The sequence below is a fragment of the Strigops habroptila genome, chromosome 3, assembly GCF_004027225.2.
Source record: "Strigops habroptila isolate Jane chromosome 3, bStrHab1.2.pri, whole genome shotgun sequence".
NCBI classification, from domain to species: Eukaryota; Metazoa; Chordata; class Aves; order Psittaciformes; family Psittacidae; genus Strigops; species Strigops habroptila.
The window spans coordinates 81,252,648-81,277,121 of NC_044279.2; the positions used below are offsets into that span (position 1 = coordinate 81,252,648).

General features: G+C 46.8%; 2 protein-coding genes across 7 annotated transcripts in view; one reads left to right on the forward strand and one right to left on the reverse strand.

Annotated features, from left to right (window-relative positions):
• Positions 1 to 3,012: 3,012 nt before the first annotated feature.
• GC (GC vitamin D binding protein) lies at positions 3,013 to 8,198 on the forward strand. The gene is made up of 12 exons (XM_030478879.1): positions 3,013 to 3,138; positions 4,342 to 4,411; positions 4,690 to 4,822; positions 4,932 to 5,143; positions 5,855 to 5,987; positions 6,120 to 6,214; positions 6,411 to 6,540; positions 6,670 to 6,872; positions 7,090 to 7,222; positions 7,340 to 7,437; positions 7,670 to 7,802; positions 7,892 to 8,198. Exons 1-12 carry the CDS (start codon positions 3,021 to 3,023, stop codon positions 7,943 to 7,945), a joined length of 1,512 nt encoding a protein of 503 aa, XP_030334739.1. The 5' UTR covers positions 3,013 to 3,020; the 3' UTR covers positions 7,946 to 8,198.
• A 2,652-nt stretch (positions 8,199 to 10,850) lies between these two features.
• Positions 10,851 to 24,474, reverse strand: part of SLC4A4 (solute carrier family 4 member 4) — a 161,899-nt gene continuing 148,275 nt past the window's right edge. For 5 of the 6 annotated variants that reach the window (XM_030478876.1, XM_030478873.1, XM_030478874.1 and 2 more), the window contains 6 exons: positions 23,244 to 23,312; positions 22,653 to 22,826; positions 20,526 to 20,687; positions 17,385 to 17,481; positions 15,230 to 15,309; positions 12,152 to 13,823 (listed from right to left, as the gene is read on the reverse strand). In XM_030478876.1, the coding sequence (XP_030334736.1) occupies positions 15,266 to 15,309; positions 17,385 to 17,481; positions 20,526 to 20,687; positions 22,653 to 22,826; positions 23,244 to 23,312 (546 nt within the window). In that variant the 3' untranslated portion in view covers positions 12,152 to 13,823; positions 15,230 to 15,265. Of the gene's footprint in view, positions 13,824 to 15,229; positions 15,310 to 17,384; positions 17,482 to 20,525; positions 20,688 to 22,652; positions 22,827 to 23,243; positions 23,313 to 24,474 lie in introns of all 6 variants that reach the window. The other variant, XM_030478872.1, reaches the window with a different exon arrangement.

Genomic DNA, 24,474 nt, shown 5'->3' on the forward strand with positions numbered 1-24,474 from the left:
CTCCCATCATCCGGGAGGGCCACACCTGGGGGGCTGCCCCAGCTGAAAGACATGCAATAAACGAGGGAAAAGAGGGAAAAACGGGGCGGGGGAAGAAAGAAAAGAGTCTTTTTCCTCTCCCCCTCCCATTTTATTTTTTAGAAACTGTTAGCTACTCTGGCAAATCTCTGTAACTAAAATGAATCTGTCCCAGAGCAGCCTGGGAATCATCTTCGTCTGCAGAACATGCTCCATAAATAGGGATGGGGATTTCTCTTGCATGTTAGCACAGTCACAGGATCCTAAAACTCAACCATTCCAACAAAGCCATACTGCTCAGAGCCTGAAAGGCAAGAAATAAATAAGGGCAGATACTTCTGCGGGTTGGCAGATGGGGATTTATTTATCAGAGTAATAAAATGTGATTTTGCCAATTGATCCTTCTAAAGCCTTGTGTTCCTGCACAGGATCTTTTGTGTACCTCCAATTTCCCAACTCTGAAAACCCAGAGTTGCTGTGCTCTCTGCTTCCTTCCTGCTGGTGCAGCAGCAGCTGCCTGTCTTTCTTCCATAGAATTAGGAAAAAAACCCACATGAATGAAAGTGTGAAGCCCCTGGAAGAAGCCAGACCTGTTTTACACTGCCTTCATACCAAGATACCTAAACCTGAACTCCCTTTGTGCCTTTTAAAGACCTGAAAAAGACTTCTATTTGAACAGAGATCATCAGCATCTTCCCAAGACGCTGATTAAAGCTGCTGGAGTTTCTGCCTTGGTTACAATTCCTTGCTACATGTCTGTATGCAGCGATCAGGTCTCCAGCATCTCTTCCACTGGGTTAAACCCCCAAAGTTTCTCTAGACTTGGTTAAACCCGAAGTTTCTCTAGACTCCACCTCTGAGGTGAAGACTGTCAAGGCAGAAGCCGCTCCCCAAGCACTCACAGCCCATCCAGGAGTTGCACATCTGCAACCCAAGGCTTTTCCTGCTGGAACTGGGGGCCCTTTGCAGCAGCAGCTCCAGTGAGCCCATGGGTTCCCCTTTCCACTCCTCGCTCCTGATTTTTTGGCCTGGGGTCTTCCAACACCTTACAGGGTTCTTCCTCTGCCTCCATAAAGGCCATGAACTGTTCTTACCTTGTTTATTTGCAGCTCCTGCTGATAGTGGTAGCTCTTTATCTTCTGGTTTGTGCTTCATCGGCAGAGCACGGGACACTACAAAAGTCCTAGACTCTGGATAAACATTTTGTGTTAACAACATTCTTCTCACACTAAGGACAAAACACAGCATGTACCACCTTCTAGCAAGATTGCTGAGAGAACTGACTCAATCCCAGCCAAACGTGTGTCTAGGTGAAAGTCCATGGCTTATGGGCTAAGGCTTCAGCAAATCTACTTGCTCATGCTAAGGACGTAAAGCTGAGCAAGGAGCACACTGAACACGATACTGTAACTCTAAGGGATGCCAATTATTTAAAATTTACTTTTTTAAACTAAATAAGTGTATTTCTGTCCTCCAGCATGGCTTGGAGGGTCTGTGTGCCTGCTCCTGAGCACACGTGCCCATTGCGCATCCCCACGCGGGAGCTGTGACTTGGGGAAACACCAGCCATAGAGGCAAGCCTGACCTTGACATGGTTTTACCATGAGGCCACTCTCACACTAAAGAATTTCTTCCTTTAGGTTAGATACGAGAACCCACATTAAGCTGGTGTTTCTGTCTACGCTTGGGTTTTTTTTGATGTGTTCATCAGTCTTGCCTGGATTTCTCTCTCTCTAATTCTTCATTAACTTCACCTGCTGTACAGATGAGACCGAAGAAGGGAAATGTTGTGTATGGAGTGTCTCGTTTACATACCTTACATATGTGGAGGTCCTGTGGCTGGGCATCATACACGTACACCTTACAGAATCATAGAATAGAATCACAGAATGGATTGTTGTTTTAAGGGACTTTAAAGCTCATCCAGTTCCAACCCCCTGCCACGGGCAGGGACACCTTCCACTAGAGCAGGTTGCTCCAAGCCCCATCCAACCTGGCCTTCTTCTTCTAGTTTATAGAAGCACCAGTGGGCGCACCGCCAGCACACCACCAGTTTTCATCATTTCTCACCCTCTGAGGAGCTGTTAAGCATCCCCCAGGGTTTGCAGTGATTTTACAAGCAATTTTCTTTGTCTGGTTTAACCCATACCCATGGTTTTGTACAAAACAAGCTGAATTGGTGGTGATTCAACAGCCAGCTACTGGGAAATTACAGTTTGACTCACACAGGGTAGTCACAAAGCAGGCTGAGTATCTGTGTTTATACCCAAACAGCCCATCACCCAGGTTTCTTCTGCAAGCACTATGTAATCAAATCCTCCTCTGATCTCGGAATGCCCTGAACGCTCCCCTTCACCTGCACTATGCTGCTGCTTCTGCTTTTATTATTTCCCAGGCCTAAAAACATTGTCCCTGTACTGAAGAGCATCTCAGCTGGCACATTCACCTCAGTGGAGCTGCTCAAAGGGAAAAAGCACCCATAGTGGCAGTAAAAGCAGGAAAACCCACTTCTGCACACATCTGGATGTGCACAGAGTCCTGGTCACCTCTGGTTTAACCCAGAGCCACCTCTAGACCCCAGCTATCGTGGGTCTGTCCCAAGAAACAAGCCCACCACTGCAATATTCAGAGGGTAGCAGCAACCAGCTCAAATGCCACTTGCTTCAAACATCTGCAAACTGTCCATTCACTTGCCTGGGAAAACAGATAGTTGGGATTTGGTTGCTCAAGTCAGGTTTTGCTTCAGCAAACATGGCTAACCTGGGGTGGTATTTGCTAGATATTTATTCTGCAGCAGGCTCAGGCCATGGTGCCCGCTGTCTGCTTGCTAAGGCTCACAAAACCCAGCAGCACATCCCCCTTTTGCCGGGTTAATAATTCAAATGAGTCTGATTTTGGAGGCGCTGGCACCCAGGCTATGGCCTGCAGGCCAAGGGTGCTCGCCCTCTGCCCCGCTGCCAGCATTAATCATTGACGCTGCAATTAGCACTGCCTCCATATAAATGCTTGGGATGGGTTTCCCAGCGCTGCTTTTCAGCAGGAGGAGGGAAACCAGCCCCAACATGAGGACAGCTCTCGCCCTGCTGCTGCTGGTATCCGCCGTGCACGCCGAGCACCGAGGTAAGGGCATCTATCACCTCTATGGGGCTTTCCTCTCCCCCAGGGTCGAGGGGTCCGTCAACTCTGGAGATTTTCGGTGCCCAGTACCAAATCATTGAACAGGAATCCGAGAGAGGGATGGGAAAGCGTGGGATGATGTTTTGGTTCCTGGGAATCCTCTTCGGGGTGATGCTGGGGGAGCTGAGTGGGGAAGATGCTGGGGTTGGAGTGGAGGGAGAGGACAGCATCACAGGGATTTTCCTCTCTTTCAAGTGAAAACGAGACTTCCTGACCCCTTCACAAGCACCCTTTGGCTGCAAAACCCACCCCTTGGATGCCAAGGATGCCCTGTGCCATCCCTTGCCCTGCAGGGAATCACCCACCAGCCAAAAAGCCCCCAAAACTTACTTCTCCCACATGGCTTTATGAAAACGAAAAGAAATGCAGAGAGTTGGCACTTGGGCAGGACTGACAGCTGCTGTTCCCCTGAGGGAGAGAACTGTGTTTTAGCTCATCTTCCCCTTGTTCCCCACTGTTACCAGCCCTGCAAAAACCCAATTACTCTTTCTTTCCCACCAAAGCAATGTGACCTTTGCTGTAATGCCACATAACCCCTTGGGTTTGGGGACATGACCTCGCTCCATGCTGTAATACCAGTAAATACTGGTATCAGTATTTACCCTGCTGGTATCAAAGTCTAACCAAGGTGGATCATAGCAAAAATCAATAGCGCTTTTCCAGGGATAAGACTGGGGATGTCTTCACTGCTGAGTGCTCCTGACCTCCATGGTCCTGCCTCCAGACCCTGCCAGAAAAACCAACAACATGCATTGCAAATACCCAGAAAGGTCAATTTGGAGAAGGGGGAATGCACATAATGGTTGGACCATGGTTTGTGGTGGTGTAGCATCCCTCCTTCCCATGCGAGTGCCAGGGAGGGAAGTGGAAAGCGAGAGAAAAATAAGGGGTCAAGTGGGAACAGGTTGTTCCTCAAATGATCGTTTTCCCTGGCAAAAAGCAAAAAAACCCAGTTATTTTCTGAAGGAGAATGAAGGAGAAATGTGTCTTTGTTGCTGCCCAAAGAGAAGGGCACAGGAGGTGATACTGCAGGGAAAAGCAAAGCCAGCGTCTTCCCAAATCCCAGCCCATGCCTGGTCCCAGCTCCCCAGTCACTACTCAAGGTGCAGATCCTGCTCACAAATCCTTCTTTTCCTGCCCTTACAGGTAAAGATTATGTCCGGGACAAAGTCTGCCAGGAGTTTAAGACTCTGGGGAAGGAGAACTTCCGAACCCTGTAGGTACCTCCTGCTGTATTCACCCTCCCAGGACACTCAGCACCTAAGCCAAGACCAAAAAAAACCCAATAATTAAAGAAAAATAATAGTAGGAAGGGAAAATTTATTCCCAGGCTGTTTTCCAAGGAATACACTGGTATTCCTTGCAGCACCACAGCTGCTCCTCTCCGGCTGATGGTGTTAAACCTGCTTTGGCAGAACAATGCTGCAATGTGAGGTTTGTTTCATGAGAGAGGAACACACCACCGCTCATCCTCCCCTTGCTCCCTGCCCCCAGGAACATTATTGCCAACAGCAGGAAATATTCCAATGCCACCTTCGAGGAGATCAACCACCTTGTCCGTGAAATTGTCTCCCTCGCTGAGAACTGCTGCGCCGACAGTGCCGACGCCTCCTGCTATGATGCTGGGGTGAGGTTGACCAAAATTGGGTGATGAACTCCAAAAGCAAGGATGGGATGGGGTGGGATGGAATGTGATGTGATGGCCTCTGGCGCATAACCTCCTCTCCTACCCACAGTCCTCAGCTCTCTCAACCAAGTCCTGCAGCAAGGACTCACCATTCCCACCTCACCCCGGCACGGCCGGCTGCTGTGTCCATGAGGGACTGGAGCGGAAGCTGTGCCTGGCTGCGCTGCGGCACCCGCCCCAGGAGCTGCCCCGCTACCTCCAGCCCTCCAACGAAGAGATCTGCCAGGCCTTCAAGAAGGACCCCAAGGACTTTGCCGACAGGTATGCCGGGCTGGGGGTGGCACTTGGTCTCACCAAGCCAGCCTCTCCTGGTCTTGTCCCTCTGCCATCGCTGATGTGGCTCTTGGTGGCCACGGGGCTACCAGTGCATCAGAACAAAGTGCTGTGGTGTCCTGCACCTGCCCAGGCCCCAGGAATGGGATTTAACCCAAGGGATGAGGGGTGCCATCATCTGTGTGAATGGCTGCAGAGGGGCCATCAGGCCACTCAATGGCTTGGTGCCATAAGCCAGCAGCATGGGGTGGTATCTGGAGAGGGCTCCCATCCCCAGGCAGCCTTAATGCCCAAATCCCCAGACTTCCAGTGCCTAAAGGGGCCAACAAAGAATCTGGAGGCTTTGGTCAAGGGCCTGTAGGGACAAGACAAGGGGGAATGGCTTTAACCTAACAACAGAGGGGAGATTTAGGTTAGATATTAGACAGAAGTTGTTCCCTGTGAGGGTGCTGAGGCACTGGCACAGGGTGCCCAGAGAAGCTGTGGCTGCCCCATCCCTGGCAGTGTTCAAGGCCAGGTTGGACACAGGGGCTTGGAGCAACCTGCTCTAGTGGAAGGTGTCCCTGCCCGTGGCAGGGGGTTGGAACTGGATGAGCTTTATGGTCCCTTCCAACCCAAACCAGTCTGTGATTCAATGACCCTATGATATCCTGAACCCATCCCCGTGGTGCTGGGTCTCTTCATCCACCTCTGCTGCAGGTTTCTGTATGAGTACGCCAGCAGCTACAGTGAGGCACCCCTGCCCGTGCTCCTGGGCTCCACCAGGACCTTTCTCTCCATGGTCTCCACATGCTGCATCTCCCCCATGCCCACCACCTGCTTCCTGAAGGAGGTGAGACCCTTTGAATCACTGGGCTTGTCCCTGTCCTCACTCCCCAGGGACCTGGGTGAGCACCAAGGAGAGGTGTCGGGGAAGGGCTTGTGTTTCCCTCTGATGACATCTCCATCTTTCTTTTTGTGGCAGAAACTGGAAAGGAAATCCCTCTCCCTCCTCACCCTGATGTCGAACCGGGCTTGCTCCCGCTTCATGGCATATGGGAAGGACAAACTCACCTTCAGGTAAAGGGGAAACGGCCTTTTCTGTCCTTCTGTCCAGGAAAGGCTCTGTGGACAGCAGAGGTGCAGAGCAAGCCCTGTGGCTCCCCATCACCTCCATCCTGCATCTCTACATGGCAAAACCCCTGCTCAGAGCTGTCACAGGGGAAAGGGGAGCTGAGCTCTCAAAGCCCCTCATACACCTTATGCCTGCCCCCAGCTACCTCACCTCACTTGCTCAGAAGATGCCCAGTGCTTCCTTTGAGGACCTTTCCCCCCTGTCGGAAGATGCTGCCGAGGTGTTCTCCCAGTGCTGCGACTCAGTGGCTGAGGATTGCATGCAGAAGAAGGTAGGGGAGCCTGGAGCCCTCCCCAAAACCGCCTCCCAGGCCACAGCATGGCTGTGGGAGTTAACCCCATCATGGTGAGGGGTCCTCAGCCCCACCATCCCCACACCCCCTCTGCTCCCCTCTTTGCAGTTATCGGAGCACACAACCAAAGTCTGTGCCGTGCTGTCGGCCCGAGATGAAAGGTTTGCCGACTGCTGCAAGGGCAAAAACCTGATGCAGAACTACTTCTGCATCTCCGCCTTGCCACCAGCACTTGCCTCCAAACTGCCCGAGGTGCAGAAACCAACAAGTAAGCAGCTCTGCGGCGAGGATGCGGCTCGCCACGCCAAGAGGTGAGTGGTACCTGTGGGGCTGAGCTGCTCACCCTTTCTTCTCCCTTCACCTTCACTGTATGCTTTGATTATGTCCTGGTTTCACCTGGGATAGATTATTATTAGCATAACGGGCAAGCATCCTCTCTTCCCTTGGGGTATCACCTCCAGGGGCTTCACAAAGGTGAGCAGCATAAGGAATAAAACCTCATCCAACAACTCATTTTCCCTGCTCCAGGTACCTGTTTGAGCTGGCACGGAGGCACACCAACGTCCCCGACGTCTTCCTCAGCAAGCTATACGATGCCTCTGAAAAAGTCAGGGAGGAGTGCTGCTCTGCCAAGGATGCTTCTGCCTGCCTGGACAGCAAGGTGAGCAGTGAGGATGGCTCCATTGGCCCACCCTGCTCTGCCCTCCCGAGCTCTGTGTACCCCAAAACCCCACAGAGGCTTCTCCCAGCCTGGTTACAACCATCCTCTGCCACGCAGCGCCAGCAGATAGGACAAGAGCTGCCGCCCTTCCTGGAAAAGGCCGACAGGCTCTGCAGGCAGTACACTGAGTTAAATTTCCTTGACTTCAAGAAGAGGTAAGCACTTCCTTCTTCCCAGACTGGATCAGCAGATGCAATTGGAATTTGGCCAAAATTCTGATGATGCATGGATGGAGACAGTGGTTTTGAGTTTAAAGAGCAGCAAAATACATAGAAACATATAACACATCCCTCATGAGGCATCCAGCCCTGCTCCCGCTTCCATCCTCACATGCCAGCCCCCCCAAATGCCATGTGGGTACCTAATCTCCTGTGTCCCACGCCGCAGGCTGCGGGAGAGCCTGACGCAGACAATGCCCGCGGCCAGCCCGGAGCTGCTGGAGCAGCTGGTGGAGCAGCGAGCTGACTTCGCCTCCACCTGCTGTTCCCACAACTCACCCCCCTTGTTCTGCGCCTCCAAGGTAAAGCCATGCCCCCACCACACCCCACCGTACTGGTGGCCACCCCTGTGCCCACGGCTGCCCCTTGGCTCTGTATCCCCCTTTTCCAGGTGAGCTCGGAGCTGGGCAACGCATGTGATGGAGCGTCCTGCCTGCTGGGCTAGGTGCCCTGAGGTATGCCGGCGTCAGGGAATGCTCCTCTGGCCACACACGGATGGAAGGGGGAGGTACAGGGCTGGGGAAAAGGGGTCATGGCCATGCACCCTGAGGCTGAGCTCTTCAGGGCATGCAAGGAAGCAGGACGTCGAAAGGAGCATGAGGGAATTCGGATGGAGGATGCACAGCCACTGAGGGTGCCACCAAGCCCACAGCTCCCTGTAGATGTGTTCCTGCAGATGCAATAAAGACTTAAAAACAGTTCCCTGGTTGCTGCTGGAAAAGTTTGCTGCACTCCAGGGTGGTGGGAAGGCTGGGAAGGGGCATGGCCCCAGTGCTGCAGGCGGGAGAAGGAGGAGGTCCCAGCTCTAGCCCTGGGAGCTAATGGTCTAAACAATTAAGCAATAATACCAAAACCACACATCAAGCGCCCCAAAGATGGCTCCTTGGGGGTATTTGATATTCACCAATCTAAAGGTCTCTGCATCAGCATCCAGATGCTTTCCCAGTGTGGTGGCATACAGCAGTTATCACTGACCTGGGGCCGGACCCAATTCCATCCACCCACCCCCATGTTACAGCCTGCTTTTGGCAATTCTTTTCCCAAATAATCAACAGTTGTTTTTTATCCTTTCCTGTGACAGTCCCACATCTCTGCTCTCTGGGTTTCCAGGAAAAACTGGAGAAACACCCTTAAGCAAGCCAAGAACATCTCCTCTGCTGCGAGCCTGTTTCTAGGAAATGTGCTGATACGTATTAAATAACAGGACAGTAAAGCAGCAGGGCTTGCTCCCATTGCAGTTTTCTGGGTGAGATGTGCGCGCTGCGATATCCCAAGGGTGTTTCCTAATGCTAAAAGCCTGGGCACACTGGAGGGAGCAGAGAGCCAAGGCCAGGCTCTGTTCAGAGCAGCATCACTCACCCCTGCACACCCAGAGCATGAAACTTCTGGCAAGGGCTTTGCTTTATGCATTTTAGAGAGCAGACATCACTTGCTGCTGCAGTGTCTCGCTAACTTGGCTATCAGGGGCTTAAAAAGCCTGAAGCCCTGTGGGCAATGAGTGGTGTTTATTAGCATTGGTGTTTGGGCCCAGTTCTGCCACGTCTGTCACGCCACTAACTAGTTACAGAGCCATAGAATCACAGAATGGTTTGAGTTGGAGGGGACCTTAAAGCTCATTCATTCACCTTTTATCCCAGTCTGGCACAAGGAATGTGTCCCATCCTCTGCATCAGAAGCTGCACATGGGGGCCTGGGGAGCTTCCACCTTTTCGGGTGGGAGATGCTGTATGGCTCCGGGGCCTCCTGGCTACCCTCTGCATCTGGCCCCATGGCTGCTCCCTGAGATGAGGGTCCTGCTGCCCACCAAACAATGGGATGAGGTAGCACCATGACAGACCTAAGCCACCCAGGGTGGCTTCACCACACTGGTCCTTAGCAAACATCTCCTCTGGCTGCAGCTCACTGTGCCTAACACCAGGTGGCAAAGTGCCCACACCCAGGAGACCTGGGGATGGACAACCAAGCCCCAGTCCAGCCCAGCTAGGGAGCTAACCTTACATATTGACCATTTTGTAAACACTACCCATGGAAAAATGCAGAGGCTGGTGCTTATGGAAGAGGTGAGGAGCACCACAAGACCTCGGGGAAACTGTGAGGCCAAGGCTGGGATGGCTCACAAGCTTGGGCATCACAGTGTTGTGCAAAGGACAGCCATGAGCACTACCTTACGCAGAATCACAAGACTGGTTTGGTTGGAAGGGACCTTAAAGCTCATCCAGTTCCAACCCCCTGCCACGGGCAGGGACACCTTCCACTAGAGCAGGTTGCTCCAAGCCCCTGTGTCCAACCTGGCCTTGAACACTGCCAGGGATGGGGCAGCCACAGCTTCTCTGGGCACCCTGTGCCAGCACCTCACCACCCTCACAGTAAAGAACTTCTTCCTAATGTCTAATCTAAATCTCCTGTCAGTTTAAAGCCATTACCCCTTGTCCTGTCCCTACAGGCCCTTGTAACAAGTCCTTCTCCATGTGTTTTCTATAGAAGTCCCAAGCGATGTTTTCTAGCAGTATCTGGTTGATGGGGCTGGGAAGAGGAGATGCTGCAGCCCCACCAGCCCTGTCTCCCATCACTGCCCAGGACCAATCCTTGGCACCACCATGACGACCATGATCCCCAGAGATTTGGGGGCCACCAGCACCCTTCTGAGAATGTTCCACTTTCCTCCACAGCCTGCTGCCAATGAGAATGAGCTGAAAAAGGACCCACCAAAAGGACCCCCAAAAAATACCCTAGTGCAGGGCTGGGATTTGTACCCATCTGCCACCTCCTGCTACTACCTGGTGCCCACTGTCTCATGGAGATGGGACTCAGGTCTCTTCACCTTTATTTGACAACAACTTCTATTCCACTCCCAAAAGAGCTTCAGTGTATTGTCTCAAAAGGGAGTATTTCCAGCATCAAAACTCACTTTTACAGCCATACATCCTAAATTCCTTTATGGTTTGTTAAGTGGGACCTTCCCTGAGCATCCTCTCCCTCCAGAGAGCCATGAGCATCTCCCCTTGGAAACAGTGATTATGACAGCAGTGCTACAGGGATCTCGATTCAGTCAGATAAGACTGAGTATGTAACAAGGAAAAACACACAAACTCTCCAATAAATGCATAAAGTTACTTTATTTTCAGTATACATTTAATTTTGAAAAATAGAAATGCTAAAATATCTCATCATCTTCATCTTTTGATTCCATAAAAGTCACAATAGAAAGCTTCATAAAACTGTAAAACACTATAATGTTATAAGGAATTTCATGTTTTATATTACTGGGGAAAAAAAATCATTTTAATATATTGAAATGTTTTCTGCTTTTTTTCCTATGTTCCACCATCTTGATCCACTTCATTTTACACGATAATTTTTATTCTTTCCTCCAAAGCAAATACAGAGAATTTAAAACAATAATAAAAGTATCTGAAAGTGCGTGTTGATTCAAAATAAAATATAATAAAATAAAACCACAAAGATTTATCGGCCACGATGACAAGGAAGGGTGGGCTCCAGGGGCAGGGACAAAGGTGGCCGCAGCTGGTGGCCATCACGGGAGTCCCACTACGAGGTGTTGGGTTTGGTGTTGATTTTTAAAGGAATAACCAAGAAAGGAGATGCCACCGCCAATGAAGTGCTATCATCAGGCACCAGGAAAGGAAACGCTTTTAGCTCCCGTCACCGGAGTTGTGTGTGTTTTTCATGGAAAGCTACAGAAACCTTTGTCCCGTCCCTTCAGCAACGCTCTGTACAACAGCTCCCTTGGGTTAACATAAAAAACATAAAGTAAAAAACAGAGAGAGATCTAGATCAGCAGTCAATACATTTCAAGTACATTTAACATGGTTCGGAAGTGGAAGACCTCATTTTTGTGGAGACACATCACCAGGTGCCAGCAGATGGGAAGCCACTTCGCTCTATTCACCTGGTTTGATCTTTTCTCCATAAAGTTATTGGGATTTCTACAAATCAAAGGTCTGGGCACGACACAACACACTCTCAGAGCCTGTAGACGATGCTGGAACCTGTTTCCCCTTTGGGAGCCAGGGACTTGTGTTGACCAAGGGATGGAAGCCATCTGTTGAAGCCGGCACTGTGCTTTCCAGGTTATCTGTCCTCCAAATAACCAAAGAAGGCATCACAGAGCTGCTCCTCTGGCTATTTTTGACATTTCCCAACCCTTCCCAAAGCAGATTCAGGCTGGGTTCCCAGGATGCTGATCCACGAGTCAACTCATGTTTCATGGAAGCCAGAACCAAGACCCCTTGGGAGCGACTAGGGGAAAGTATGGATGTGTGTGCATGTGTGTATGTGCTGTGCAGGTGCCTCTGCAGCTCCATCCTCCTTCTATTAAGCTCAAACTACCATGGTCTCCATCAACTCAACCTTCAACCAAAGGCCTGTAGGGCAGTACGGTGGCCAGCTGCTTCTACAGCGCATCTGGGCAAAAAAAGAACAGCCCTATTCTGCACCTCCCCTCACTGACATGTCTACTATGAGTGAGTAAATGCTAAAATTTGGCATAAAAGGTTTCAGCACCATCATGAAATTCTGTTTACTTAACCAAAACGGACTTTAGTTTTGAACAGAAAGCAGCAACATACCTGTCCTCTGCGGTAGGATTTTTCTCCATTGGGGAATTAGCCCTTACAGATGGGCTTTGTTCTTTTTTTTTTCCATGAAGCTTTTAGTGTCTTGTGTGTAGTCCTCACATTTCACCAAAAAATGTCTTGATGAAGACATTTCCAATTTCCAACTTCCCAAATGCACATTTACATGCACAGGGAGAGAAAAATAATCTCTCCCATGGTGATACTTACTCACTTGGTTTAAAACCAAAAGCCTGGGCCTGCTGAATGGATGGATGGGTCTAGGACCCTGCAGTCAAGATTTAGGATAAATTCTCTAGATGATGGTGAACAGATGTGTGACGTAGAGGATGCAGATGTTTCCGAGCCTGGCAAAGATGAGTGTTGGGATGACCATCCCAGTTGGCCAACCTCAACTGTCTTTCTCCTCCATTATGCTGTTAACGTGCCTGAAGTGCATTTGGGGTCTTCTCATGCGTAGACATATACGCACGTGCACACATCCCCCATTGTGTTTCCAAAGAAGTAATTTGTACAACACCATGTAGGAAATCAACAACAGGAATACAATCAGCATCTGTCCACTGACGCCAGTAGCCAGTCACTATTTTGCTTACCAACATTACATTTAAGACTCTTCCTAGATCACAAGAGATTTAAGTGACATCCCATCTCCTTCATAGTACAGTTACTTATTAAAAAAAATAAAATAACATAACCCTAAGTAAAATAGATGCTTCAGAGTAGAAGGTGTTAATCAGACTGATCCAGCCCTATGCCATGTCCTGGAGATTATGGTGGTGTGGTTTTGTTTTTGTGGGTTTTTTCTTTGTAAAAATCACATTATATATGGTACAATACATTTTTTTGTACAGAAAGCCTGGCATCTAGAAATAAGAGGTAGAACTACTTATAACTATATGTTTCCTGCTGCAGGAAAAATTCATTTTTCTTTACAGTAATTAAAAAAAGGTTAAAAAAATTGACAACAACAACAACAACAAAAAGTTGTAGGTTAGGCCCCCATAATTTAAACAAAATAATCTAGGAAAATAACACTCTTCCATGTACCTGACGGATTAAGTCCATTAAAGTGTTTCTTTAAAAAAAAAAAAATTGCATAGGAAAGGGACATTTCAAAACACGTGCTACAGTGATGGCAATGGTTGGTCTGTGCTGGGAGTGAAGTACCTTTTCCTTTTCCTTCCTGTGTTAACTAAAAGTACAGGCTTTAAGAGCAAGTTAGTGTTAGCAGCACTTTCCAGCATCTTCCAGCAGGGTAAGCAAGGAATGAGCCTGGAGGTCAGGTTTGTTCTGACAGATGACAGATGGACACAGAGACACTGATTCATGACTACAGTAACGCCGGTTCCTCTGCCACCTCCCAGGGGTATGACATGGTATCCTTAATTCTTCTGCCCTCTGCTTGTGAATGAGGTGCGTGTCGAAGTGACAGAGAAGGCAAAATGAGTCTTGGTCAGTGTGGGAGAATCTGGTGAAGAGGGACCAGAGGAGATCTGCAGGGGCTAGGTGGAGGGGCAGCGTGGGATGTCTCATTACCTATGCAGTGGGGAGCGGAGAGCATTTTAATGTTTGGCTAGTGACAAAATAAAATCCCATAGAAGATTTAACAGACAGACACATTACAAAGTAGTTTCTGTTCCCTTGCTCCTCCAGAAATAACCATTGTCTTCAGGCTCAAGGTCTATTCTAATTTGAGGCACAACTTTTACTGGAGTTCGTGGAGGGCTGTGAAGAGAAAGAAGGACAAGGTGAGCATGGGGACTACCTCCAGGCTTCTTGGCCATTCTTAACATGGTCTGCCATGCTCAGAACTTCTGCCAGCACAGCTTCCCAGTGCCCAAATCCTGGAAAAAAAAAATATCAATCTTTACAAAGAAAACAGAGGGAAAACTGGGAAAACTGCAGATCCTGGGATCTACTGGGACACCCAATGGACAGTGTCACATTGAGCAATGGAACAAATGCTCGACTCCTAGAACCAGTTCCTTGCATTAGCACATACAGAACAGCCATCTGAAACAGCTATCTGAAACAGCTATCTGAAACAGCTATCTGAAACAGACACCAAGAAAATAACCTTGTCAGGCAGTGGTCATAGACAGCTTCTTAAGAGAAGGCCCATACATCACACAATATTAATGAGTTGGTCTAAACACTGCTCATGCCAGGAGGCAAACCCACCAATTTCATGGACTGAGGAGCTCTAAGTATCTGGCACTTGTGCTTCACACCAAGCTGCGACAACACTCATCAACTGCCTTTGAAGTAATCTGGTTATAGCCACTGAGATGATCTTCACACACTCTCCTGGAAGTGTAGATACTTCCAGCCAGGTTGAACGGGGCTTGGAGCAACCTGCTCTAGTGGAAGGTGTCCCTGCCCGTGGCAGGAGTTTGGAACTGGATGAGCATTAAGGTCCCTTCCAACCCATTCTAGGATTCTATGATTTCAGAGGAGTATTACTGCCTTGGTATAGAGCAGACTCCTGGTGCTGGGACATACAAGGGGTTGAGCCTGGGCTGAGCTCTGAGCTATCATTACTTAACTCTACCCTGCTGCAATTTAAGGTACTCTATTTTCCACCACAGACATGGGAAAATGGATTACTCCTCTTTGCAACATCCTGTTACATGACTGAAGGAAAGCATAGCAGGAATTTTCTCTCACTGTCTGTCTCTTTTCTTTTCCTAAAGGTTAAACCAATCAGAATTATTTAAACTTTTCCCAAGTAGATGTGTTTTTTAGACCCCTCTAAGTTGATCAACACCTTTCTTCTGGTTTTTAGACCCCAAGCCAGCCACAGGTACTGAAGCTGGGGTCTAACCAAGGCTGGTGGAGACCCCAGGACTCCAGTTTCCCAATTCCAGCTCAGGATTAGAAATTCATAGAATCATAGGATGGTTTGGTTAGCAGGGACCTTAGCGTTCATCTAGTTCCACATCCCTGCCACGGGCAGGGACACCCTCCCCTAGACCAGGTTGCTGCAACCCTGTGTTGAGAATTCTTTCCAAGTGCTTTTTAAGAGTTTCCTACAGGAAAATGGAAACTTTGCCTCATTGACTTTTGGTATAATGACGGGTAGTTGAGATGGTTTTGAGGCATCGTTATAAAGCATTTTTTGGGGTGCTTACCTTGGCATGGTGTGTGATTGAAGGAAAGGAATTGTATCAGCACGACGTGTGGCGTTCAAGGAATGTTGGTGATTTTTCTCCTGTTGGGAAGAAAGGCTTGTTCATCATTGGCTGCAGCACTGATGGCTTCTCCAAGCCCAGCCTCAGTTTCTCCATCTATCTGGCAATGCTTTTTTACTGCTGACTGCCTGCCAGATGAATTTCACAGCTTGTAAGTAAAAATACTCATTTTCTCTCTCTCTCAGCTCCAAGATGAAATCCCCTGAACTGTCAACATGACAAAAAGCCTCATTTCCGAAGACTTTCACCACCTTTAGGTCTTGACACTTACCTTTTACCTACACCTCTTTAGTTACCCTGCACTCCTCATTGTTGCACCCAAACTCCTTGGGAGAAAATAGGTGGTTTCTTGTCTGTTATGGCTTTCCTTTCCTGACCCAGCATGGGGAAGTGTTCTCTCTGTTAATAATAATCCTGTTCTTGCTATTGCTGAAGGAAAGCTAATGTCAGTAGTATTATTGTACTATAGTAATACACCTTGAATCGCAGAGCACAGTTATAGTCAAGGACAATACTACAGTCTTGCTGGATTCCAGGTATTTTTCTAATCCAAGGGCCTGGTTTTTTTTGTTTTTTTTTTGCAAAGTTTCCAATCAAAAGCAGTAAATCAATTACTAGATCATAAAAATGCCAAATAGGCAAACCAACTACTGCTCTGCTCATGGGTGATTTACCCTGTGCTGTTTCAATGCACATTCCAACAAACAGGTTTACATCAAAATTATCTTTTTCTTACCTATTTCAGCCTTAAAGATATTGGAAACAGTGCATCTGATTGTAAAATCCTGGTAACAACATGTAGGATGAAACTTGGTTTTAGCACATCAGGGTGTTTGCACAGAAAAATCAGGAGGATCCGTTTGGATTTTATTTTCTTTTCCTTATCAGCAAAACACTGAGAATATCTAAATAGTCAGGGAAATGCCTCTTTCTCTGTGGTTTTGTTTTGTAATGCCAATCCCTAAGTGTTCCTGTATCTAAAGACATACAGAGCAAGGCTTGCCTAAGGCATCTAAATGCCACCAAAATCAAGCGACTTGGGTACCAGCTCTTAAAATCGAATGATAGTTTAAGGATCTAAAGATCTGTGGGTTTAGGTCCTACTCCTAGAAACCACCACCAGCCTTACAGCAGCACTCATTTATTACTATCATTTGTATTTCTCCCCTCCTGCCTCATGACAAACCAGCCTATTGATCTCCAGATGTGTTTAAGACCAGGCTGGACAGGGCTTTGAGCAGCCTGGTCTAGTGGAAGGTGTCCTTGCCCATGTTGGGGGGTTGGAACTAGATGAGCTTTAAGGTCCCTTCAAACCCAAACCAATTTGTGATTCGATGATTCTATGGATCCTATTGCTCATCGTATTTTAAAAAGCCAGGGCAAAGGCAAAAAAGCTAAGGTCAGTTGTTATTCCCAGTCCCTCACTTAAAAGACTATAATATGGAAAGTTAAAATGTCTGAAAATAAAGATGGTAATAACCAATTACAAGTATTAAGGTAAGAAATTAATAAGAAACTGAATAGCGCAAAGGCAAATCACCTAAGAAGGGAAATACATTAATGGTCAACTGACCACTGCTTTGCCAGTGTAATGTGCAATCAATGACATGCTTAATTATTCTTTTAAGCACTGATTTTTGCAGCTGCTTGGCACTAAGGAAGCAAACAGTAACAGGACAGCGATGCACTTTAGACATGCTGGAAATCCAGAACATTAGGCTCGGAGGAAAAAAAAAAATCAATCAAACCATCAGCAGAGTTAACACAAAACAGGAAGGGTCAGAAAAGAGAGGAGGAGAGTGGCCAAGAGACCTGCTAGTAGCTGGATAAAAGTGCTTAAGCTGGAGGCACCAGAAGGAACAACATCAAATTTGTAATGAGAAAATAAAAAAAAAACCCTCATAACACCAAAATCTGTCATTAATCAGAGGCCTGGAAATTAAAAATGAGAAAAAAAAAAAAAGAACAAGAAAAAGTAATTCTCAAGTAATAGGAAGGCTGGTTTGTTTGCCATTTTAAATCATTCTAAATATAGATAAATTTTTGTACTGGAAGTCAGAGTCAAGCAGGCATGCAAGAGGTTAGTTCTACTCACTGTCAGCAGGTTTGCTACCACTTAGGAAAGGTTCCTGCTCCATGATGTCCATTGGTATTTTAATACTTGGGACTTTTTCTGAGTAGGGGCAGTCAGACTGTGAAAGAAACGTGTAAAAGGTCTTAGAATATTTTCACTGCTCGCTCCCTTATCGTCTCCCGCAAATTAAAATTATCCTTCACATAGTTTCTGTAAGAATGAGGAAAAGGAAAGAAGAAAAAATAAAAAGGCATCATCTAGCTTAGTTGCCTGCTGGTTTCCACTGGCTGCCCCTGCATCCCACTTCCCCTCTTCCTTCACACTTAGGAAAGTAAAACAGATTGAAGGAATAATCTGGTGTGATCATTCTCTTCCCCTTTCCACACACCTCACTAGCTCCTTTGCCACCAGCTTATAGGACAACATCCAATTCACCTTGGAGTTCGCTGCAGGAAATACTGATGGAAAATGCATTTGTAGGCAGCAACAGCAGGACATTGCTCAGCAAAACATTTTATCCTGCTGTGATTTCTGTAAACCTCCTTTTTACTTCTCAATTGCTCAACGAGGATGAGGAACAGACATGATACAGCAGCTGGAATGTCTCAACTCCCCTTTAACTTAAGCTGAGTCAAACCCTTAAGACTGAGTCAGTCTTAATCACACCTCTATTTCCAGTAAAATAGCTCATCAAATAAAGGGCCCTTCTAAGAATTCAGTGCTCCCAGCAAGCTGGGAGAAACTGATCAAGAAGAGGCACAAGTACAGAGAGAAGCCGTACACAGGAATCCCCGGAGTTTGGATCCCAGCATCATTTATACCCCATTGGCTTCAATAACCCACTTGCTTATGCTTAGTAGAAGGTACTTGGAATTAATTTGTTTTTTAAATGTAAAAGTAACCTCTCATAACCAAGGAAAGACTGATATTGCATAACTTGGCAAAGGAAGTGAGGAGGTGTTTTCCAGAAATGTTAACACATCTTTGTTCCTGGAGAGAACTAAACACAAGCACAAGGCTGGTGTGGAGGAAGACCTTTGAATCAGGGCAGGAAAACACTGCAGAGGCCAGCAAATCCCTCTCCCTGGATTATTATTTAAATTATTTTTTAACACAACTGACATCAGTGCAGCATTTCATATTCCAATAAGCAAAAATGTATCCTCAGGAGCATTTTTCCAAGGCTGAGGGATACCCATAGCTGAAATAAAGATAAGTTTGCTGAGCAATGAAGCACTGAAGCAATGAAGCCACCCCCAAATCCCAGAGCGTAAGAGCTGGGTAATCTCACCAACATATTAGCACTGTCTCAGTGCTAATAAATCAGTGTAAGAGGTCTGTGGAAGCGCAATGCTGATGCTCAGGGTCTACTTTAGATATCCCCATCTAAAATGAACAAAGAGACAGAGGAAATATCTGCAGTTGGCAAAAACACCCCAAAGGGGAGAACAGACCATTATACAACACTTCTGACTGAAAATTCATATACTAGCTCCTATATACTACTTTTTTTAATACAAAATTGTCTGTCCTTTCTTGGATCATGCAATTTTTGACGTAAAAGTGGAGAGGAAACTGAGGTGCTTGAGTTTTCATTTGGCAAATGCAGCAATTAGTTTGTGGGGGCATATTTCTGGAAGGGAAAGGGTAAAAAATAATGAAAACAATAATGTCAAGTGCTCTATGTTCAGGAAGCTGGTAAAGCCAGTGCTGAAAATAAAAGAAGAAGAGTTAAGAACCAACATTTTGCATACATTCTCTTACCCATCAGATCAATTACTGTACCTGAAATTCATGAAAAGCCTGAGAAAGGAGGACATAGCTTAGAACATACCAGAAATACAGGAACCACGGCTCAGGATATGGTGCTGCTAGATTCAAATCAGTCAAGAGGAGGGGATGAAGTCAAACCTTTGCTGACTATTCTCTATATACAGTAGGGCATTTTGCCTCATTTTGTTTTGCACCAAGTTATCAACTAATGAAACCCTTGGCTCCCAGGAGCTGAAGGAATGACGGGAACAGGGAGCTTGCTGTCTGAAATAAGAGCCAATCTCCCTAGCTGGGATTCAGCTTGATTTAACGAGGTGTGGATCCATGCTACCTCCTACAGTGCCACACCCTCACCTCTAAGAAAGTCCAAGTTTTGCCTCTTGCAGTGTACATACTCCACTTTAGACACCATATATTATTTGTAGAAACATCTTTGCATGTTTTCTCACTAGAATACCCTGACTTTGTTACCTCTAACACAGATCTGCAGAGGTGTTATATAGCTCTCACATAAACGACTTGGTTTCTAGCTTGCCTTCCACCAATACTGAGGTTGTCTTCTCTGTCAACCCAACCTTGAGCAAGATCAGTCATCGGGATGGTCTGGGGGAACTCCTGGAGCTGCCATTTTTCTCTCGAGGACACCAGATGTATTATCTACTCCACAAGGAGGGCTGATTTGGTCAATCTGCTCATTGCAGGAAGGATGTAGATGATACCCCCAGCATAAACCCTCCAAACACAGAGCGAAGCTCAGTCAGTGACCTGGGCAGGGGGCTTGAGGAAGGGCCAGCTGACTTTTCCTGCTGCCTGCCTCCTCCCAGAGAGCAACCCCTTCTCATTTCTTTCTCCTGCTGTGTTAAAATGGCATTATTTTTTTTCCAGCTTTGGGTCATTTTACCTCTGCCTGCATCATAGAAAAGCCCTTCTTCAGGAGCCCAGGCTGTTACACAGTAGTATTTGAGTTCATGCTAGACCTGGGTAGGAGAATGTTCAAAGGCACATGGACTACATTTCTTCTTCTTATATATACAGGAAAAAATAGAACAATCTAAGGCACATGGATCTGGTCTAGGCAGGTCACCTTGCTCAGCAACGACATAAGCAGCTACATTTCACTATTTTAGGGCATTCTGGAACCTGAGGTAGGACTAAGGCGTATGCTGCATAAGGGCATGTATGCTTTGGAAATACTTAGGTCATGAGTATTATCACCAGAAAGCAGTCTTGCCTGCAGTGCGACAAGTCACATATATTTGTGCCTTTAAAAAAATTAAAGAAGTATCAAAAAAGTAAACCAGAAAATATTCAGAAGCAACAGAGCTGCTGGTGAAAACCATTCTCCTCCTAAAATGTAAAAGACAGTGACAGCGGAGAAAGGCTCCTTACATCATCATTGTCACTGTCCACACTGCCCTTCTTTTTCTTCTTCTTCTTCTCATCTTCTTTCTTTTTCTTGTCCTTTTCTGGAATGACATCGTCAAGAAAGCTTAAGTCATGCTGGGAGAAGAGGTAGTCCATGGCTTTTCTGACTGCTACAAGTGCCAGGATCTGAAAAGGCAGAGAGGGACATCTCAATCACAATTTACCTTTAATTTGGAACACTGTGCGTTCCTCTTTATGCTGCTTCTTAATCCCACACGCTTTAATTCTGGTTGGAAATGAACATACCACCACCAGATGCCTACCGAGATCACAAAGGGGACACTCACAGGCTAAAAACTCAACTCGGCTACTAACAGATATGACCCTGACAACTGCAGACTGCCTTTAAGATGAAAAGTTTGTTCTGAGCAACAACGATCAATGGCACAAACAATTCCTATGAAAGGATCTCAAACTTTGACTTGTGCAACTCAAGACACTCTTACAGAAGTAAGAAATTACTTAGGGGGTGGAAAGATGCCATATAGACACCTGTGATTAGGCTGTTATGAATTACTTGTGTATTAAAAGTGCTTTTCCTGCACATAAACAGAGGTTTGGCTATTGGCTGGATCTTCACAGATTGGAAGTTTATAGCCTTTTTGTTCATGAGTGCAAATAACGGAGGTTTTGTCATCGGACCCAGCTACCTCTAAGCTGTGACTGTACATCACCAAGTTTGCACCATTATAAAAAACTTCAGCAGTCTTCAGTTCACTCGTATTCTCTCTTACAGGCAAAGAGTGTTCAGACCTTAGATTCAGCTTTCAACAGCATGAAAATGCAATGGAACAGCGTTTCAGTGGGAACTGCTGATCTTTAACGGCTTTATACATGAGCATGTGTCCCAGCAAGAACATTTGGAGGATTTTTTTCACTTGCATCATCTTTTCTCTTCTCATTTCACCAGCAGCAGAGAACAAATGCTTGACCTTGTTCTGTTTTCTGCTTTCTCTTTCCTAACTGCACCCACAACTGAAATTCTACTTGTCTGTAAACCTGAAACCAAGTGACATTGGGCCCAGGTTTCTTCAGGGAGTTTCATAAAGTTTTGACTTTGCAGCAGTCTGACCCATGTCCCTGCCAGAGATCAGACTTGGCAGATCATAGCATGCAGCTATGATCCCATTGGATCCACACTCAATCCATCTGTCCCTATGGCTGTTCCAGCTGAGCTACAGGTCAGGCACAGAGGTGGAGAAGGATCTACTCTGTGCTCTCTCATTTAAGGTCCATGGTCCCAAGTTTTGATGCCTGAGGCAAAGCGTACATATAAACTCTTCATAACACTTGTTTGGTTTCCATTTGGTGTAAGTGCCTGTGTCTATACCTCTAGCAATAATCTAAATGCACAGAAAGCTGTTTCACTATTCCCCTGCTATCAAGGGAATAGAAATACTTACATGGAAATACTATATCAGGCTGATTAGAGAGTATATATTTAAGAAACAGTTGCTCTGCATCATGAACACTTTAACTCTCAACATCCAAAATAAGTTTCAACATGACTCTGATGTGCATTATCAGGAGGAGGAGAAGCATCCTATAAACTTACATATCATCCTCTGATGTGAAACACATGAATCAACATTATTATCTTTTCACTCAAGCTCAAGGAAAAAAACATCTATTTTTTTTTGCTCCTGATTTAGCTAATCCTTCCCTCCATTTGGCACACCTCTTAGCAGCGAGCCTCACTCTTGGTTTTGTCACTTCATGCTATTTAAAAGCAAGAGAGGCGTTTTCTGCATGGTAATTAGTGTGGACTGAAAAAGGAAAACTATGCACCACTCATTTGTTATGCAGCTCAAGGAGAAAACACTGGAAATCTAACCTTGGCAGCCAGAAATGGTCAGAAATAACTACACCTTTCTGGAAAAAAATTAACTTTCCAGGCTTGTTTTCCTCCAGAATATTCATGGAAAGGCAGCCATGGGAACACTGACCCCGTACAGTCTTCCCTCAGAATGGTGGCAGAACCCCAAGCTAGGGATTTAACAGGGAGAGGCTGGATTTGCCTGTTCATGGGAGGGTATGACTGTGAGTAGAAGGTGAAGGCTGCAAAAGGACGTGAAGGAGAAAGTCACCTACCATGACAGGGAATATAATAGCAGCCACGGTTGACTTGAGGATCCAAAGGAGGGCCAGGCACACCACCTGCAGGAAGGTGAACAGATGGACCCTGCGCAGTGGGACGTGGCGCAGGTAGATGAAGTCAGGCTGGTGTTTTAGAGGCATCAAGAGCAGCTTCAGACGATCCATGAACTGGGAAGGAGAATAAATGGAGATTTAAACCCAGGATACAAGAGAAAGAGATACAAAAGCATTATTCCACTACGAAGTGTGACCTTGAATCAACTTGCTTTCCTTCCATAAGAGAACCCGGTAGAAGACCCAGCAGAGCTCCTCTATCCTCATGGATGCGTACTTAATGCAGGGTTAACTCAGCTAACTCAGTTGTCTCAAGTGCAGGCCCTAGGTCTACACTATAGTTGGTAACTAAACCAGGCTGGATGTGACTTGGAGCAACCTGGTCTAGTGGAAGGTGTCCCTGCCCATGGTGGGGGGGGGTGGAACTGGATGAGCTTTAAGGTCCTTTCCAACCCAAACCAGTCTGTGATACTATGATCCTCTAGAGAAGGCCCAGCAGGGAGCCAGCTCCCAGCCATCGGAGGGACTCACCTGCACGCCATTGAGGGAAGCAACACCCATGTAGAGGAAGACACCATAGAGCACAGGCATGGGAATGAACTGCAGGGGGAACAGCAGGAGACACTGAGTGAACAACCTGCCCACACACAATGGGCACATTAATCCATAAATATTCACAAACACAGGACAGCGAATAACTTTTTCCACTGCCACTATCCTTTCAAACAATGATTTCTTCTCCTTTAAGTGCTATGTGCTGCCCATTCCTCCATCACTGGTCCTGCCATCGGGGACATCTCCCTTTGGAAGCGAGAAAGGTGCATTGTAACACACAGGAGATGAGTAACAGTCTTGGTGTGGTTTAGTTTGAACCCAAGGAGCACGGACAGAGCTCTTCCATGTCGCTGAAGTCTTCATGCAGTGACGGGCGGCTGCCACTGAACGGCAGCCACGGCCCAGCCAAGGCTCCCACTACACCGGTGGCCAGCACTACCGCTTCTAACTCATTCAGCAGGCAAACAGCAGTGTTTTATCGTATTTCTCACCACATTATTCATTGTTTACTGGCTCAAAACCAGTGATGTGCACATATCTCTGGAGGCCTTGATCCCCAATGCATGCATTTCACTTGGGCACATGAGTACGAACGTCACCAATGTGCCATCCTTCCCTGCCTGTATTTTTCCCTTCCCTCCCCTGAGTCTTATTCCCTACCATCCCCTGCAAGCTTCACGATTCCTAATAAATCTTTCTCATGAATTTATTCCCTTCCTTGAGCGAGCTGCATTGATATTTCACCCAATAAGCCAGATGTTTTTAGCACAGCCAGGGTTCAGTGTGGCCATCATGGGGAGGGACGAAGAGCCAGCGTGCGGTTCACGTAGCTGAAGGTGTCCAAGGGATTAAAAGCCCTCACTGGCTCTGAGGGATTAGACAAGACAATATCTCCTCCAGCAAGTTGGGTAGGAGGCTTTCAGAGTTGAGCTTTCTAGCCCATTTACATTGCTCTCTTTCCCTCCCCTTCTAGTTCTTTCTGTTAGCTTTAAAGAAAGAAAAACGTCCAAATATTATTTCCCTATCCCATGATAATTAATCCCGTAAATCATCCCTAGGTGAAACTTCAGCACGTTATCCTGCAAGTAGCAAGCAGTGCTTTCATTCTGGAAGACTTGCTTTTGGCAAAGTATTCCCTAACTATGGGGTTGCTGGCTCTGGCACTCCAAGCAAACCTGCTGCTAGCCAACAGAATTAAAAATGTATT

Coding starts and splice junctions, on each gene's coding strand:
- GC (XM_030478879.1), top strand. CDS start 3,021: ATGCTTGGGATGGGTTTCCCAGCGCTGCTTTTCAGCAGGAGGAGGGAA. Junction 4,823..4,931: donor CCTCCTGCTATGATGCTGGG/GTGAGGTTGACC, acceptor TCCTACCCACAG/TCCTCAGCTCTCTCAACCAA. Junction 6,541..6,669: donor AGGATTGCATGCAGAAGAAG/GTAGGGGAGCCT, acceptor CCCTCTTTGCAG/TTATCGGAGCACACAACCAA.